At 45.6% G+C, this 12946-nt stretch overlaps 3 protein-coding genes across 4 annotated transcripts in view; 1 reads left to right on the top strand and 2 right to left on the bottom strand.

The window, feature by feature from the left end:
- Window positions 1-1346: 1346 nt before the first annotated feature.
- LOC118696868 (kelch-like protein 24) lies at window positions 1347-5953 on the bottom strand. Its single transcript, XM_036399205.2, has 3 exons — window positions 3248-5953; window positions 2115-2526; window positions 1347-1892 (listed from the first exon to the last, which is right to left on the bottom strand). The coding sequence occupies exons 1-3, from the start codon at window positions 4167-4169 to the stop codon at window positions 1580-1582; spliced, it is 1647 nt and encodes a 548-aa protein (XP_036255098.1). The 5' UTR covers window positions 4170-5953; the 3' UTR covers window positions 1347-1579.
- A 97-nt stretch (window positions 5954-6050) lies between these two features.
- Window positions 6051-11476, bottom strand: LSM7 (LSM7 homolog, U6 small nuclear RNA and mRNA degradation associated). Its single transcript, XM_036399209.2, has 4 exons — window positions 11364-11476; window positions 11050-11140; window positions 9710-9781; window positions 6051-7096 (listed from the first exon to the last, which is right to left on the bottom strand). Exons 1-4 carry the CDS (start codon window positions 11403-11405, stop codon window positions 6954-6956), a joined length of 348 nt encoding a protein of 115 aa, XP_036255102.1. The 5' UTR covers window positions 11406-11476; the 3' UTR covers window positions 6051-6953.
- Window positions 11477-11497: 21 nt separating this feature from the next.
- Window positions 11498-12946, top strand: part of SPPL2B (signal peptide peptidase like 2B) — a 31336-nt gene continuing 29887 nt past the window's right edge. The window contains exon 1 of one of the 2 annotated variants that reach the window (XM_036399208.2): window positions 11498-11628. In XM_036399208.2, the coding sequence (XP_036255101.1) occupies window positions 11572-11628 (57 nt within the window). In that variant the 5' untranslated portion in view covers window positions 11498-11571. The remainder of the gene's footprint in view (window positions 11629-12946) is intronic. The other variant, XM_036399206.2, reaches the window with a different exon arrangement.

Below are 12946 nucleotides of genomic sequence, written 5' to 3'. Positions count from 1 at the left end.
TAAATGTAAAAATTAATTACACCCAAAAAAGTCTGTTATATGTACATTTTGCCTGAAATCTTTTTACACTAGCAGACCATATGTCAGTAGGAAAATCTTTGAAGCTTGCTGGCAGCCTGACATCATGTAACTCAAACATTGAACCAGCTTTCACTTGAAGGACTCTGGAATTTGGGTCTGCAGGCTGCAATGCTGGAAGGCAGGCAGTCACCCTCTCTCATGGAACATCAGCCTTGAGCAGGATGTCACCTCATCCCCACTAGCTGCCCTTTGGTGAGGTGAAAGACCCTTCATGGGGATCCCTGTGTAAGGGTTTGCCCATGAATTAATGTACCTTCTCCCTTCAAGTACGATGCTTTCTTTAAAAGCTCCAAATGACACATGAGAATTTCATAATTCAAAAGACTTATACAGTCTCCAGGGCACAACTGGCCTCTGGGCCCAGAGAACAGGCCCAGCCTTGGCTGCTGCAGCCCCATCATGGGACCCCCAGCTCTGGGAGGGAGCTGGCAAGGAGAGGAAGCCAAACCAGACCTAGAGGGCTCCATGTCTGCAGGCCTGCTGTCCTGACAGAGCTGTCACAGTGGCAGGATTGTTTTTCATCAACACCTCTCAGTTTTTAAGGCCTCTCCCCTTCTCTGGAGATGATAATAACTCAGCTCAGGAGGTCTCTTGCTGTGTCACATCAGAGAACAGACTGACAGCACAGATGACAGCAGTGCTTGCAGTGCAGCCTCCCAGCTCGTGTCTGTTGAACCAGTGGGGCTGTCACTCTCTCCCTCTCCACACTTGGGAGGCCCGAGTGCCCTTGGAGATCAATCCCTACCACCCTAAGGCCATAGTTCTGCCCAGGAAATGCTCTTCCTCATACACAGTCTTTAATTACAGCCATGTGCAGGACCCTGCCTTGCAACTTCATTTTCGTGCTTTGGGATGGGCATTTTTATTCTGAGTCTCTGCAGCTGTGAACCCAAAGACAACTAAGGAAACTGAAGCTAGATTCTTAAGACTCAGTGTGCAGAAGTTTGTCATCACATACCTGAATCCATAAGTCCAGAACAGTCTCCCTCCTTCTGTGGTGCTCTTCAGCCTTGACTAAAGATAATTTTAGCCATAATTAACCTGTGAAACTTGCTTATTTCAGGCTAAAATGGTACTGGATATTAAGTATGGCTTGACAGCAATTGCTGTTTGGGTTTTTGGCTCTGTCTACAGCACTATGGGCTTATAACCATGCTGAAGATTCCCTTGACACCCATTTGATTATTTAAATCCTATGATATTTTCTAACAATGAGGCAGTGATTTTCTAGCTGTTCAAAGAACAGAGAGACACAGAGGTTAAAGGTCAGAACAGCCCTTTACTAAGCATCAACCCTAAGGAGTTTATATGCCATAACAATACCAATCACCATTTCAGCCTTTGTGTAGACAAAGTTTGCACTGGCTTTTGCTTCAAGTTCATTTGTCAAGTAGAAAAAAAAAGGTAAAATTACAAAGGAATAAAATTTTTTAAATGTCACAGGCCAAAGCTGATGCAATCTAACTCCCTTCAGCTGTAAAGTACATATCTTCCACTCTTATGCCCACGTATCAAATCTTCGCACAGAGACACAGCCATGAATAGGAAGGGGGCAAGGGAGTTTGTTATCTATGACCTGGCACACATCAGTGTAGGGATCAAAGAGGACTGCAATGGGGAGGGTGCTGTTTCCCTTCCTCTGTCCAAGAAGATAAATTTGTCCATTCACGGTGCTGCATCCCATGAAGAACTTCTGGGTCAAGCATTCCTCATTCACCTGGGTCCATTCATCTGTCTCCACATCAAATCGAAAAGCTTCCCCTCCTACAGTGTACAGAGCCCCATTCAGGGATGTGATGCAGAGGTCATACCTGAGAGAGAAGAAACCCTTGATCAGAATCAACAGAAAGATTTGGCCCCTGAAATATTCAGGGTGATCTTGGTCCTCAGATCAGAAGTCCTATTTAAACAGAGAATCACAGAAGTGTTGCAGGGACAGAACTTATGGATTTCTACACTATAACCTCTTCCTGGAGCCGGATCAACACTAGAATCCTTCATCTTCTGCCAGGTCCCAGAATATTATTTCTTACCTTGGAAGAGGGGAGAACGAGATGACATCCCAGCTGTCTGTCTCTGTGTTCAGCCTTTGGACTCCATCATACACGTGTCCATTCTCATCCAGGCCACAGACCACATAGATCCTGGTTCCCACACTGGCCGCGTCGCCTCTCTCCACAGGCTGAGCCATAGGACTCATGCTTTCCCACTCTGACTCCATCAAAGCCATGCGCTCCACTGCTGGGATTATCCCTTCATCTGTACTCCCTCCGAGGACATACAAGTGGAGCCCTACTCCTACTGCACAGTGGCTGTTGCGGGACTTCTTCATGGCTGGCCCTTCCAGCCAGCAATTGTCCAAGCAGTTGTAGATGAGCACCCAATCCACACTGTACCACACAAATTCATCCCGGAAATATCCTCCTGTCACAAAAAGGAAGCTCCCTGGAAGCACAGCAAAGAAAATACTAGTCATGTGAAGGCTAAAAATTGCTCCTGATACCTGGGGTTCTCATTTCACCCTGGGCTGTACTGATAAGGTGCAAGATGAGGAGAGAAAATCACTCTTCTATCAGTTTGTAGTATTTAATTCATTGGGCCTATGGAATGCAGCCAGTCTTTCCAAGCCTGCTCCCATTTTTGAACAGAATCATGGAAACACTGGTTGGAAAGAACCTCAGAGATCTTACTTCTAAAAACTTCTACCAGAAATGGGACTATTGCCAACACTAATACAGGAAGCCATAGTACTGAGCTGGCTTGAAAGTCTCCAAGCATGAAGATTTCCCAGCATCTGTAGATAAGTTTAATGTAATGGCAACTATAAATCAGAATTCACCTGTCATATGTCTAAATCACTACAAAAGAGAAGGCCAAAAAATACACTTGGCTTTAAAGCCAAGTCCTTAGACTAATTCCAGATAAAGTCAAGGTAAGGAGCTTGGGAGACTGCATAGTTTCTGCTATAGGAGAATAGTATTGTCTAGCACTCTCCCAGGACTAAGGAAGAAAAAAACATTCTTTGAACAAATGTGAACACCAATATGAATGAGGTTTTAGCAATGCTGAGCACAACAGTTTTACAGCAACAGTTGAACTCCCTGCATTTGGGACTCAGTCTCAACTTCTGTTTGCATCTGCTCAGTCTCCCTCCTCTGTAAGTTACCTACTGCTGCCACTGCATACTGGGTGAGGTTCTTGCGCTGCAGTGGAGAACAAGCCTGCCAGGTCCCTGTTTTAGGTTGAAAGAGAAATAATTCTTGCTGTTCCTTGTCATGCTTTCCTCCCAGGACATATAAGGTGTCATAGCTCCGGCCAGCATAAGGGCACAGTTTCGGATTTTGCCAGCTGGGTGGGGGACAGCTGTCTAACTTCTTTATTAGTCTGGAAAAGATATCTGTCTCTCCAGCACGCTTGCTGCGTTTCACCAAGATATCGAGGAAGGACAAACTCAGAAAAGTGACCCTGACTTCGCCCACCAAATCCAGAAATTCTTCCTCTCTTGTTGCTGGGTCCTCCATTATCCAAATCACAATACTGTCAAAAACCACATCCTCTCTTGAAATGAAGAGGTCATCACTCTTCAGGAGCTGCACCAGCATTTCCTTGGGTAATGCCTTAAATTCTTCCTGGCATATCACATCCCCCCAGTGAGTGAGAGCCACATTCATAGCAGACACATATAACTCTGTAAAGGCAAATTGCTGTGAGTAGATCATCAAGCCCAGGCAGTTTGAAACATGCAGTTCTCTCTCCAGAAATTTCTCACACAACAGTTTCACCCTATCAAACTGAAAAAAATCAGCTGTTTCCAGTAAGCTGGTCACATTTTCTTGACCTATGAGCACTTGGGCTGTGCGCGTGAACTCAAGTAGTGCCTGAAATGGCACTGCATCGATCCCTTTGATCACTATGTGCTGTTCAGAGCTCTCTCTTGCTCCTCCAAAAAACATGGCTTCAAAATATCGACTGTGTACTGAAAGCACCCTACGGCTGACCTGGAAGAGTCTCTCTCCAACCTCAAGAATTGTGTCTGCAATCATTTCTGTCTGAGGTCCCAGCTCCTGTGGCTCTTGTGCAGGCTCCATGCTTGTATACTGCCAGGCAGTTAATTTTAACTCAGTCTTATGCAGCCCTTTCCATCTCTGGAAACACTATCTCCCTGGCTAGGATAAGTATGAGATAAACCAATCTTGTCCTAAAAATAGCATGTTTTCTACTCTCCTGCTTTGTTCTTCTGTCTTTTCTGCTGCTTTCTGAACAGCATTAGCAGAACAGCTGTATAACCTAAAAATTACAGATTTGACTGGCATCTACTTTTACCAGGTAAGGCCACAGCAAATAAGGGGAGCTGTTAGCCAAGCAAAGAGCCTGGGCTAAAAAGAAAAAACTGGAGAAACAACCAAAAGATTCCTAAGCAGTGAGTAAATATAAAGAAGTTGTAAAAAACATTAAACGCATTTGGAAAAAAAACAACTATTACCTCATCTTTCATTAGTTCAAGTTTAACCAAATACCAAAGTGATTACAGTTTTTATTACATATCTAACTTTATACTTTAGTAAGAGAAGGAGTGAGCCCCCATTCAAACCCAGATGGCTTCACATGTTCAGTCATCCTCAATCTGAAAGCACTAAAAAAACACAGATGTAGGACAAGCAACAGCTAATGCCACCGTGAATTTTTCCAAAGCTATTGCATGAAGAGACTTGCATAGGGACCTTGAAGTAGAGTCCCTTACCCAAAGAGCCCATACCAGCAAGACTCACTCCCAGTTCTTGGCAGAGCTCAGCAAACAGAAGCCTTGCCAGTGTCTCACCATGCCATCATAAAAACTTTCTTCCTTATTTCTACTCTGGATCATCCTTCTTTTAGCTTAAACCATTACCCCTTGTCCTATCACAACAGGCCCTGCTAAAATGTCTGCCCCCTATTATTTTCAAATTCTTCTTTTCAGGTACTTGACTCCAAAGTATAACCTCAGAGTCTGTGCTGCAGAAAAGGAGAGCCATGCAGCTCACAACAAAGACCAAGCAACCAAACACCTGAGCAGGAAATGTTGGGAACATGCCCCTCTCCAGAGTTTACACACTTGACCCACATCTTCAGGCAGATCTCCCAGCACCGAGAGCCCAGAATCCAGCCCAGAGAGCCCCAGCAGGCCTGTTTCTGATGCTATACTTAGAGTGCAAAAATAGCGCAGCACGTTATTGGCATCAACACCAGCAATCTTTCTCCCACCTAAAAGGACAGTTCAAGACTCTGCTCAGGCCGATGGCAAGCAAATTCTACTCCTCACACTCTAAATAAGGATTATCTTTTGAATTGTGCAGTTTCACAAGCAAGTTTTGTAGCATTAGAAAACTAGGTTGTGAGGAGCACAACTTTGTAGACAGCTCTGTGAGTCCCCAGATTAAAATCCAGACGCACCCAAGTTCACACAGGCAACGCATCACACACAACACCAGGTCCCTAGTTTCAGAGCCTCCTGGAAGTCAGATTCACTACAATGAAATTTACTCTAAGTTCCCACCCATTTTGGAGCTGACCCAGGAAAGGTTATGCATGGGAGAAAAGTGCTGTGGCCAAAATAACCAAAACAACCTGTACTTGCCATGTGTTCTTGACACCCTTCAGGAACGAAACTGCTGCTGCCAGCAAAACAATTCACTCTGCCACAGCCTCCTCATAAAGGGTCCTCTATAAAGGCAAGAGCAGGTAGCAGAAGCAGGTTACAGGCTCCAGGCACATGCCTCAACCAGGTAGTCTTTAAAATGCTTCAGAAGAGGGACAAGATGCTCTCAGGCCTTCTCCATCAATTCCCTGTTTGAAGTACGGCTTCTGCTCTGGTCCCTCCTGATCCTGCAGTGTTTATGCACCTCCTGAACTAATTTTATTTAGATTTATGGCTGGAGAACTGTAATGTCAGCTGTAGTGCACTTTTACAGACTAAAAACCAGACATTTGGAAACAGATCAATTTGTCTTTATTCACTCAGAACTCCTCAAATCTTGCATTTTCTGCAGTATAAAAGAAATAAAAATGTTTACTTACAAATCAAGTTATAACAGGCAAAACCACAAGTGGATAGCTACAATATAAAAATATGCAGTACTTCCAGACACTGCCTACAATTGAACAAATATTAGGATATTAAATATTCTCCTCCTAAAATTCCAAGTAACAAATAGCTACCTCCATAAGGTTTAGGTCACTTAACCAAGCATTATCCCACAAGTTAGACCAATCCTCTGTAGAAATATGTGAGCCTGCTGATACACAGATCACAGCCCACCAGTTCTGGAACAAGTGCTGAAAAAGACCTTCTTGGCTACATCCCTTGTAAGGCGATGACACTACACAAGGAAGTAATTTTCCTGCACAAGAGACTGAACTCAACAGCAGAAGACTACAACATAATGCTTCCCCAGTTGAGTACTGATATCTAAGAGGAAGAAAAACATGTTCTACTGTATTTAGGCTTTTAATTTCGATTAAAGGCATTTTAATGTATTTAAAAATTGAAAGAATATAACCAATATTCAGGGCATTCATAACTAATTTTATGGGGTTGTTTCAAAACTCACAAGATCAAGAAGGTCTCAGACAATTCATGACAATATGTTCTCTTCTGTCAGCTCTAAACAACATAGTTACACGCTTATTTGGGGGGGGGAGGAAAACAAGAACATGCTTCTTACATTCCTCATCCTCTCATCATTTATGAAAGCCACAAAAATAAAAGTTGACTTCTTTCACACTAACAAATACACATTCAAACTTCCCCCCAAAACAGGAAGCTTCTCACACACTGATAGTTTTCTCCAATGACTTGCACCCCTGAAGTTTTCAGAGACAATCCAAAGAAAGCATTAGCCATCCTGCTGCTGAATGAAAGGGTTTGGAATAGCTTCCATTCCATCCTGTGGACAAATCAGAACCACAGAAGTTCCTCTGCAAACCACAAGTCCCAGCTGACGTGTGTCTTCTGTTAATTTAAATTGATCATCCGGATCTAAAAAGCAGAGATCCATGGTTAGAACAGGAAAATAAGAAAAGGAAACCAAATTCCATCAACTTCAAAAGGCACAGACATGCATGTTCTTTCCTGGCATAGCTGCTTTGTTTTATTGAACACATGGATCATACAGGTGATGCAGCAGTGACATTTGATGTTTTCAAGACCTTACCTACAGTAAGCAATAACAAAACTTGCTTTGTATGCAACAAAAAGCAGAACACACTTATTAAAGAATTCATAGGCCTCTAACTAATAATATACATGCAAGTGATTAATAAAAGTTCTTGATCCCATTTCAAATGTCATTTTAGACAAACAGTTGGGGATTAATGCAGATCAGAAAAAGACCCTGACTTCTCAATGCACTAGGGAAGAGAGCACCAGTCCATTCTCAGACCAGGCCAAACAGGGCTGGATTGGGACAAACACAAACCAACCACTTCTATCTTCCATATAGAGATATCTCTATAGTCAATAGAAATGAACAACACATTTCAAAACTCTCTTTTAAAGATGAAATTCAAAGCTTCTGTGCTCCCTTTTAAACAGGTAGGAGAATACTCTTCAAAAACATTGTCCTATCAAATGATAGCTTTTGTACCAGAGAAGAAAGAGACACTGCTTTATTGAAGCTTTAGAGGACAAGGGCAGCCAATGAGATAACTATAGAGGAGCTCAAGCAAGGACTACCAGGGATGTTCTATCACAGGAAATGTGCTTAACCTAACTTCTGCTGCAGAATCACCTTTAAAGGTCATCTGGTACAGCCCCCCTGCAACAAGCAGGGACATCTTTAACTAGACCCAGTTGCTCAGAGTCCCATCTTTGAATGCTCCCAAGGATAGGGCACCTATCACCTCTCCGAGCAACTTGTCCCAGTATTTTTATCATACTCATTATAAAAAAACTGTCTTCCTTATATCTATATCTTCTGTTATATCTACATTGACCCTCCTTTAGTTTAAACCCATTACCTCTTGCTCTGCCACAATAGGGCTTGCTGAAGCATTCACCCCCTGGCATTTCCTTTTATGTCCCTTTAAAACTGAAAGGCCACAATACCATCTCCTCAAAGATCTCTCTTCTTCAGGTGAGCACCCCCAGCTCTCCCAGGCTGGCTCCAGAGCAGAGGGGCCACAGCCCTTGGAGCATCTCTGTGGCCTCCTCTGGCCTGGCTCCAGCAGCTCCACGTCCTCCTGCTGCTGTTGCCCAGGGCTGGGGCAGCTCTGTTCATGGGGTCTCACCTGAGCACAGGGGCACAGGGGCAGAATCCTCTCCCTGGGGATGAATCCCCTCCCTGGTAGAAATGCAGCCCAGGATACAGCTGGCTTTGTGAGCTGCAAGCACATATTGTCCAGCCTCTCATCCACCAGCAAGTCCAAGTCCCTCTCAGCAGGGCTGCTCTCAATCTATTCATCCCCCAGCCTGGGTCTTGCTGAACCTCATGAAGTTCATTTGGGCCCTCTTCAAAAACTTGTCCAGGTCCCTCTGGATCCTTCAGGTGTGTCACCTGCAGACTGAGGGTGAACTTGATCCCACTGCCTACATCACTGATGGACACTAAAGAGTACTGGTCCCCAGAGATCTCTGAGGGACACCCCCTGTCCCTGATGTTCATAGGGACATGAAGCCATTGACTACTACCCTCTGCATATGACCATCCAACCAATTCCACATTCACCAAACAGTCCACCCATCAAATCCATTTCTCTTCAATTTAGGGAGAAGGATGTTGTGGGGTGTGGCAGCAGCTCTCAGGCCACAGAGAGCAACAGACAACTTTCTCAGGCCTTTCTGGGAAAAGGCTGTGAGAAGATCAGAGAAAAGAATGAGAAATAGTTCTTATCTTGGCCTGCTGCACCTGTTATTGTGAACATGTGGAATGTGTTATGGAGATTTGTTTACCAAAGGATGATTTCTTAATTAGCCAATGGTGATAGCGTTTGGATTGGAGGACCAATTCAGTCCAGGTGTATCGTAACGGTCTATAAAAGCAATGGGGTTCTTAATAATGATATATATAAATACATATATATATAAAATAAAAATATTGATCAGCCTTCTGTGAACCATGGAGGCAATGCTAATTATTACCCAGCCGGGGGCCCACTGCTGTGACAGTGGGGGATTGTGTCAAAGGCCACTGGGTTGTTCAGACAGGATTTCCCCTTGGTAAAGCCATAGAAGATGTCTAAAATCACCTCCCTGTCCTCCAAATGTCTTAGCAGAGCTCTAAGGAGGATCTTTTCCATGATCGTCCCAGGCACAAGAGGTCAGGCTGACAGCACAGTAGTTCCCAGGCTCCTTTCTTCCCTTTTGAAAAATGGTTTCAATGTTTCCCTCTTTCCCTTTATCTGATTGCCATCACTTGTTAAATGTTTTAGAGGAGCCTGGGAACTGTAACAGCCAATTCCCTCAGGAACATGTTATCAGGTCCCATAGACCCATCACCTTATGTCTTTCTTTAAAAGATAGTTATCCCAAGCATGCTGCAGTTTGGGTGATGTTAATCTGCCATTTCTGCTTATTCGCTTACAGAACTGTAAGATTTCTGTCAAGAAAATCACCCAGGGAAGGGAAGCTTTCCAAAGATCGCACATTACTTACCTCGCATATACTCAATGGTACCATCCAGCACAAGGTTCAGAAGAGGGTCAAATCCTTTCAAGACACCACTTGCTATTGAAGACCACACAGAAAACAATGATTAGGACCAAAACAAGGTATACAGCAACATAATACTTCATGAAAGGTAGATTCAGTTCTCCAGGCCTCTTCCCTCCTTCAGGCAAGTCCAAACAAATGAGGCCAGAGATATTAAACAGTGTCTTCTTTATCAATGGCAAGTACACAAGAGCTGGTCTGCATTGCACCAATTAAAAGTTACAGATTTTTTAATCAATTCTTCCAAATGTTCTTCAAGACACTAACTTTCTTGCTTTCAGACAACTTCAAGGGCACTTTAAGAATACTGCATAACAAATCAGTACAAGTCACACAAAGAAAAAAAAAAAGACAACTCCAACACAAAATACATATCCTTAATGAAAGGTTATGGTTAAAAATGAAGCAAGACCATATTTTAAGTTCTTTCCTCAGAAACCCCATCTTCCAGGTGTCCTCCTGGCACATCATGTCTTTAGCATAAGCACTGCCTCACGGGAAGGCACTGCAGATAGACCAGCACTTGGTCCTAATGGAGAACGTGATTCCACAAGACTAGTCACTTAATATATCACAAAATTACACAGAGCGACTTCCTCATTTGACAAATACACTTCTCAGTAAGGAGTTTGAGTAACTTCCAAACCCTTATAAGCACAAGGTTGCAGTGGAGTTTGAAAATGCAGCACATGGTAAACTCAGACAAACAAGTGCCTGCGGGTGGCACCAAGTGCACTGGGATGTACCTGCCCAGCTGGGAAGGGACGGGGATGCAAAGGCACCGTGGTATATATTGAACCACGAACTCTGGGCATGCTTACCATGTCAAGAGACGAAAGGCACGACAGTTGCATTAATTGTTACATCCATAAATGTTTCTTTGTTCCTTTAAGTGCATCCTTGCAATGCAAAAAGAAAGAAAAAAAAAACCCAAAAAAACCCCAAAACAAAACAAACAAACAAAAAAACCCCAAAAAATAAAAACAACAAAAAAAACCCCCAAAAAACTAACCCCAGCCGAAATAAGGCTGTTCAAAACAACTAATAAAAGAAGAGATGCACAGATGAGCCATAAAAGTGCACCCAGGAGATCAACGGAATACTTAAACGAGAGAAGCTTCGCACCATTAACTACAACCACTAATAAGTAAAAGCACCCGCTACTCCTCCACTTCCCTTGATGGGAAAGCAGTGTGAGCAGGAGGGCAGAGCCCACAGGCATCGGCTGAGGAAAACGCCGAGAGGCCAAAGAGCTTCGTGCTGCAGCCACGCGCCAGGCTCACCTTCCCGCCCGCCCTGGAACTTCACCCGGATGGTCTTGTCGATGTACTTGGAGAGGTCCAAGATGCTCTCCTTCTTCTTCTTCTCCTTATCCTACGGCAGAGCACAGGCGGCTCAGTTAAAGCGCGCCATCCGCGGAGACACAGACCCGGAACGCTGCTGCGGGATGCCGCGGTGGCGGGACGGGGGCGCAGATGCACCACCGGCACCACCGGCACCACCGGCACCACCGGCACCACCGGCACCACCGGCACCACCGGCACCACCGGCACCACCGGCACCACCGGCACCGAGCCCACACTACCCCGTTCCTCACCGCCATCTTCCCCGCACCGCCGCCACCGCCGCCACTCGCCATTTCATTCGGCACCGCCAGAAGTGACGTCGTGCCCCGGCGGAGCCGGTTGGCGGCTCGGGGCGCTGGGGCGGGACGTCCGGGGCGGGCTCTGGGTGCCCGGTGCGGAAGGGTCCGGTCCGGCCCGGCTCAGCTCGGAACAAAGCGGCAGCGGCGCGGCAGGCCCGGCATGGCGGCGCGGCCGGCCCCGCTCCGCCTCTGGCTGTTCCTGCATCTGCTGCCGCAGGTCAGTGGCCGTGCCGGGCCGTGCACTCCCCGAGCTACGCGCCCAGCCCGGCTGAGGGCGGGGAGCGGCCCCCGGCGCAGCCCGGCCCGGGCGGGCTGTGCGGCGCGTCCGAGCCCGGAGCCGCCTCCCGTGGGCGCTCGGAGGCGCTGCAGCCGTCCCGCAGCGGGCCGGGGCCGAGCCGCGGCCGCAGGAAGGCAGCGGAGCGCATGGGGCGGCCGGCCCTGCCCTCCGCGATTTGGCAGTATTGATATATCTGTGGGTCTGGGGTTGTTTGAGACTTTTTTGTTCTTTCCGTAGTAACTAGCGTTTTCCTCGTAGTTCCTAAAACTTCGGGGCCCCCGTGGGCCCAGCCCAGCATCCTCGCCAGGCAGCCCCAGGGAGGGGAGCGCAGCCGAGCCCCCGGGCCAGATCCCCGCAGTGACGGCTCTGGCTTTATCCTGACTGCCAAACTCCCTGAGAGGAAGCGTTCAGCAAAAAAGAAGGGATTTCTGCTGACCCTGACTCTGTAGTCTGTCTTGAGTCTTGTATTGTCATTACTAAAATATTATTTTGTGGGATACGTTTCTAAGGGTGTGACGAACTGGGCATGAAATCCTGATACAGGAGAGAGTGGATTTCTAGCAATTGCACTGCATGGTATATAGCTTTTGCCTTTTAAGTTCGGTGTTTTGTGTTCTGAAAATTTTGAAATGTCATTTAATGTGTCATTTAAACTTCTTGACTGTTTGTTAGGTAATTTGGAGTGTATTATGGCTTCTTGAATATTATTGGTGTAACATCGTAACATGGAATTCTAATTTTTCCTTCTTCTCCCTCTGTCTCCTTACTGTTTCCTTGCCAATAATCTTTAGTTACAGAGTAGTCTGGTTGTCAACTATCTTCTTTATTTCTATATCATTCCCTTTTTGCATCCATTATCCTTATCTTCATTATGTGTTCATTATGCTCTTGCATGCGCCATTCATTTTGTCATCTCCAGTGAGGCTTCGCAGGGACTGGTAGTGCCAGTGTAGGCCCAACAAATTAATAAGATTTAATTAACGAATTAACAAGAATGAGTCAAAGACTGGCATGGAGTCAGTTTGATCCATCAGTTTGGGGAAGGTGAGCATATGGCAGTGCAGAAGGACAGTGGGTGGATAGTCTTGGAGGTCTTATGTTCAGCTCCATGCATTGCAGCACATTCCTGTCTGTAGACATTTGGTATATTTGTGCAGTGGAAGTGTTAATGTAGTTGAATAAGCTTGGGCGGACTGGCCAGGGTGCTGAAGCAGTCCTGCTGCTGCAGTGAAAAGTGGATGTACTGTGTGCTGCCAAT

The sequence above is a fragment of the Molothrus ater genome, chromosome 26, assembly GCF_012460135.2.
Source record: "Molothrus ater isolate BHLD 08-10-18 breed brown headed cowbird chromosome 26, BPBGC_Mater_1.1, whole genome shotgun sequence".
In the NCBI taxonomy this organism is placed as follows: domain Eukaryota; kingdom Metazoa; phylum Chordata; class Aves; order Passeriformes; family Icteridae; genus Molothrus; species Molothrus ater.
Note: the sequence above shows the minus strand (reverse complement) of the source record. Positions and strands in the feature narration are given on the sequence as shown.

Coding starts and splice junctions, on each gene's coding strand:
- LOC118696868 (XM_036399205.2), bottom strand. CDS start 4,169: ATGGAGCCTGCACAAGAGCCACAGGAGCTGGGACCTCAGACAGAAATG. Junction 2,527..3,247: donor GTATGCAGTGGCAGCAGTAG/GTAACTTACAGA, acceptor CTGTGCTTCCAG/GGAGCTTCCTTTTTGTGACA. Junction 1,893..2,114: donor TCGTTCTCCCCTCTTCCAAG/GTAAGAAATAAT, acceptor CTTCTCTCTCAG/GTATGACCTCTGCATCACAT.
- LSM7 (XM_036399209.2), bottom strand. CDS start 11,405: ATGGCGAGTGGCGGCGGTGGCGGCGGTGCGGGGAAGATGGCG. Junction 11,141..11,363: donor GCGGTGCGGGGAAGATGGCG/GTGAGGAACGGG, acceptor GCTCTGCCGTAG/GATAAGGAGAAGAAGAAGAA. Junction 9,782..11,049: donor GTTCCAGGGCGGGCGGGAAG/GTGAGCCTGGCG, acceptor GGTCTTCAATAG/CAAGTGGTGTCTTGAAAGGA.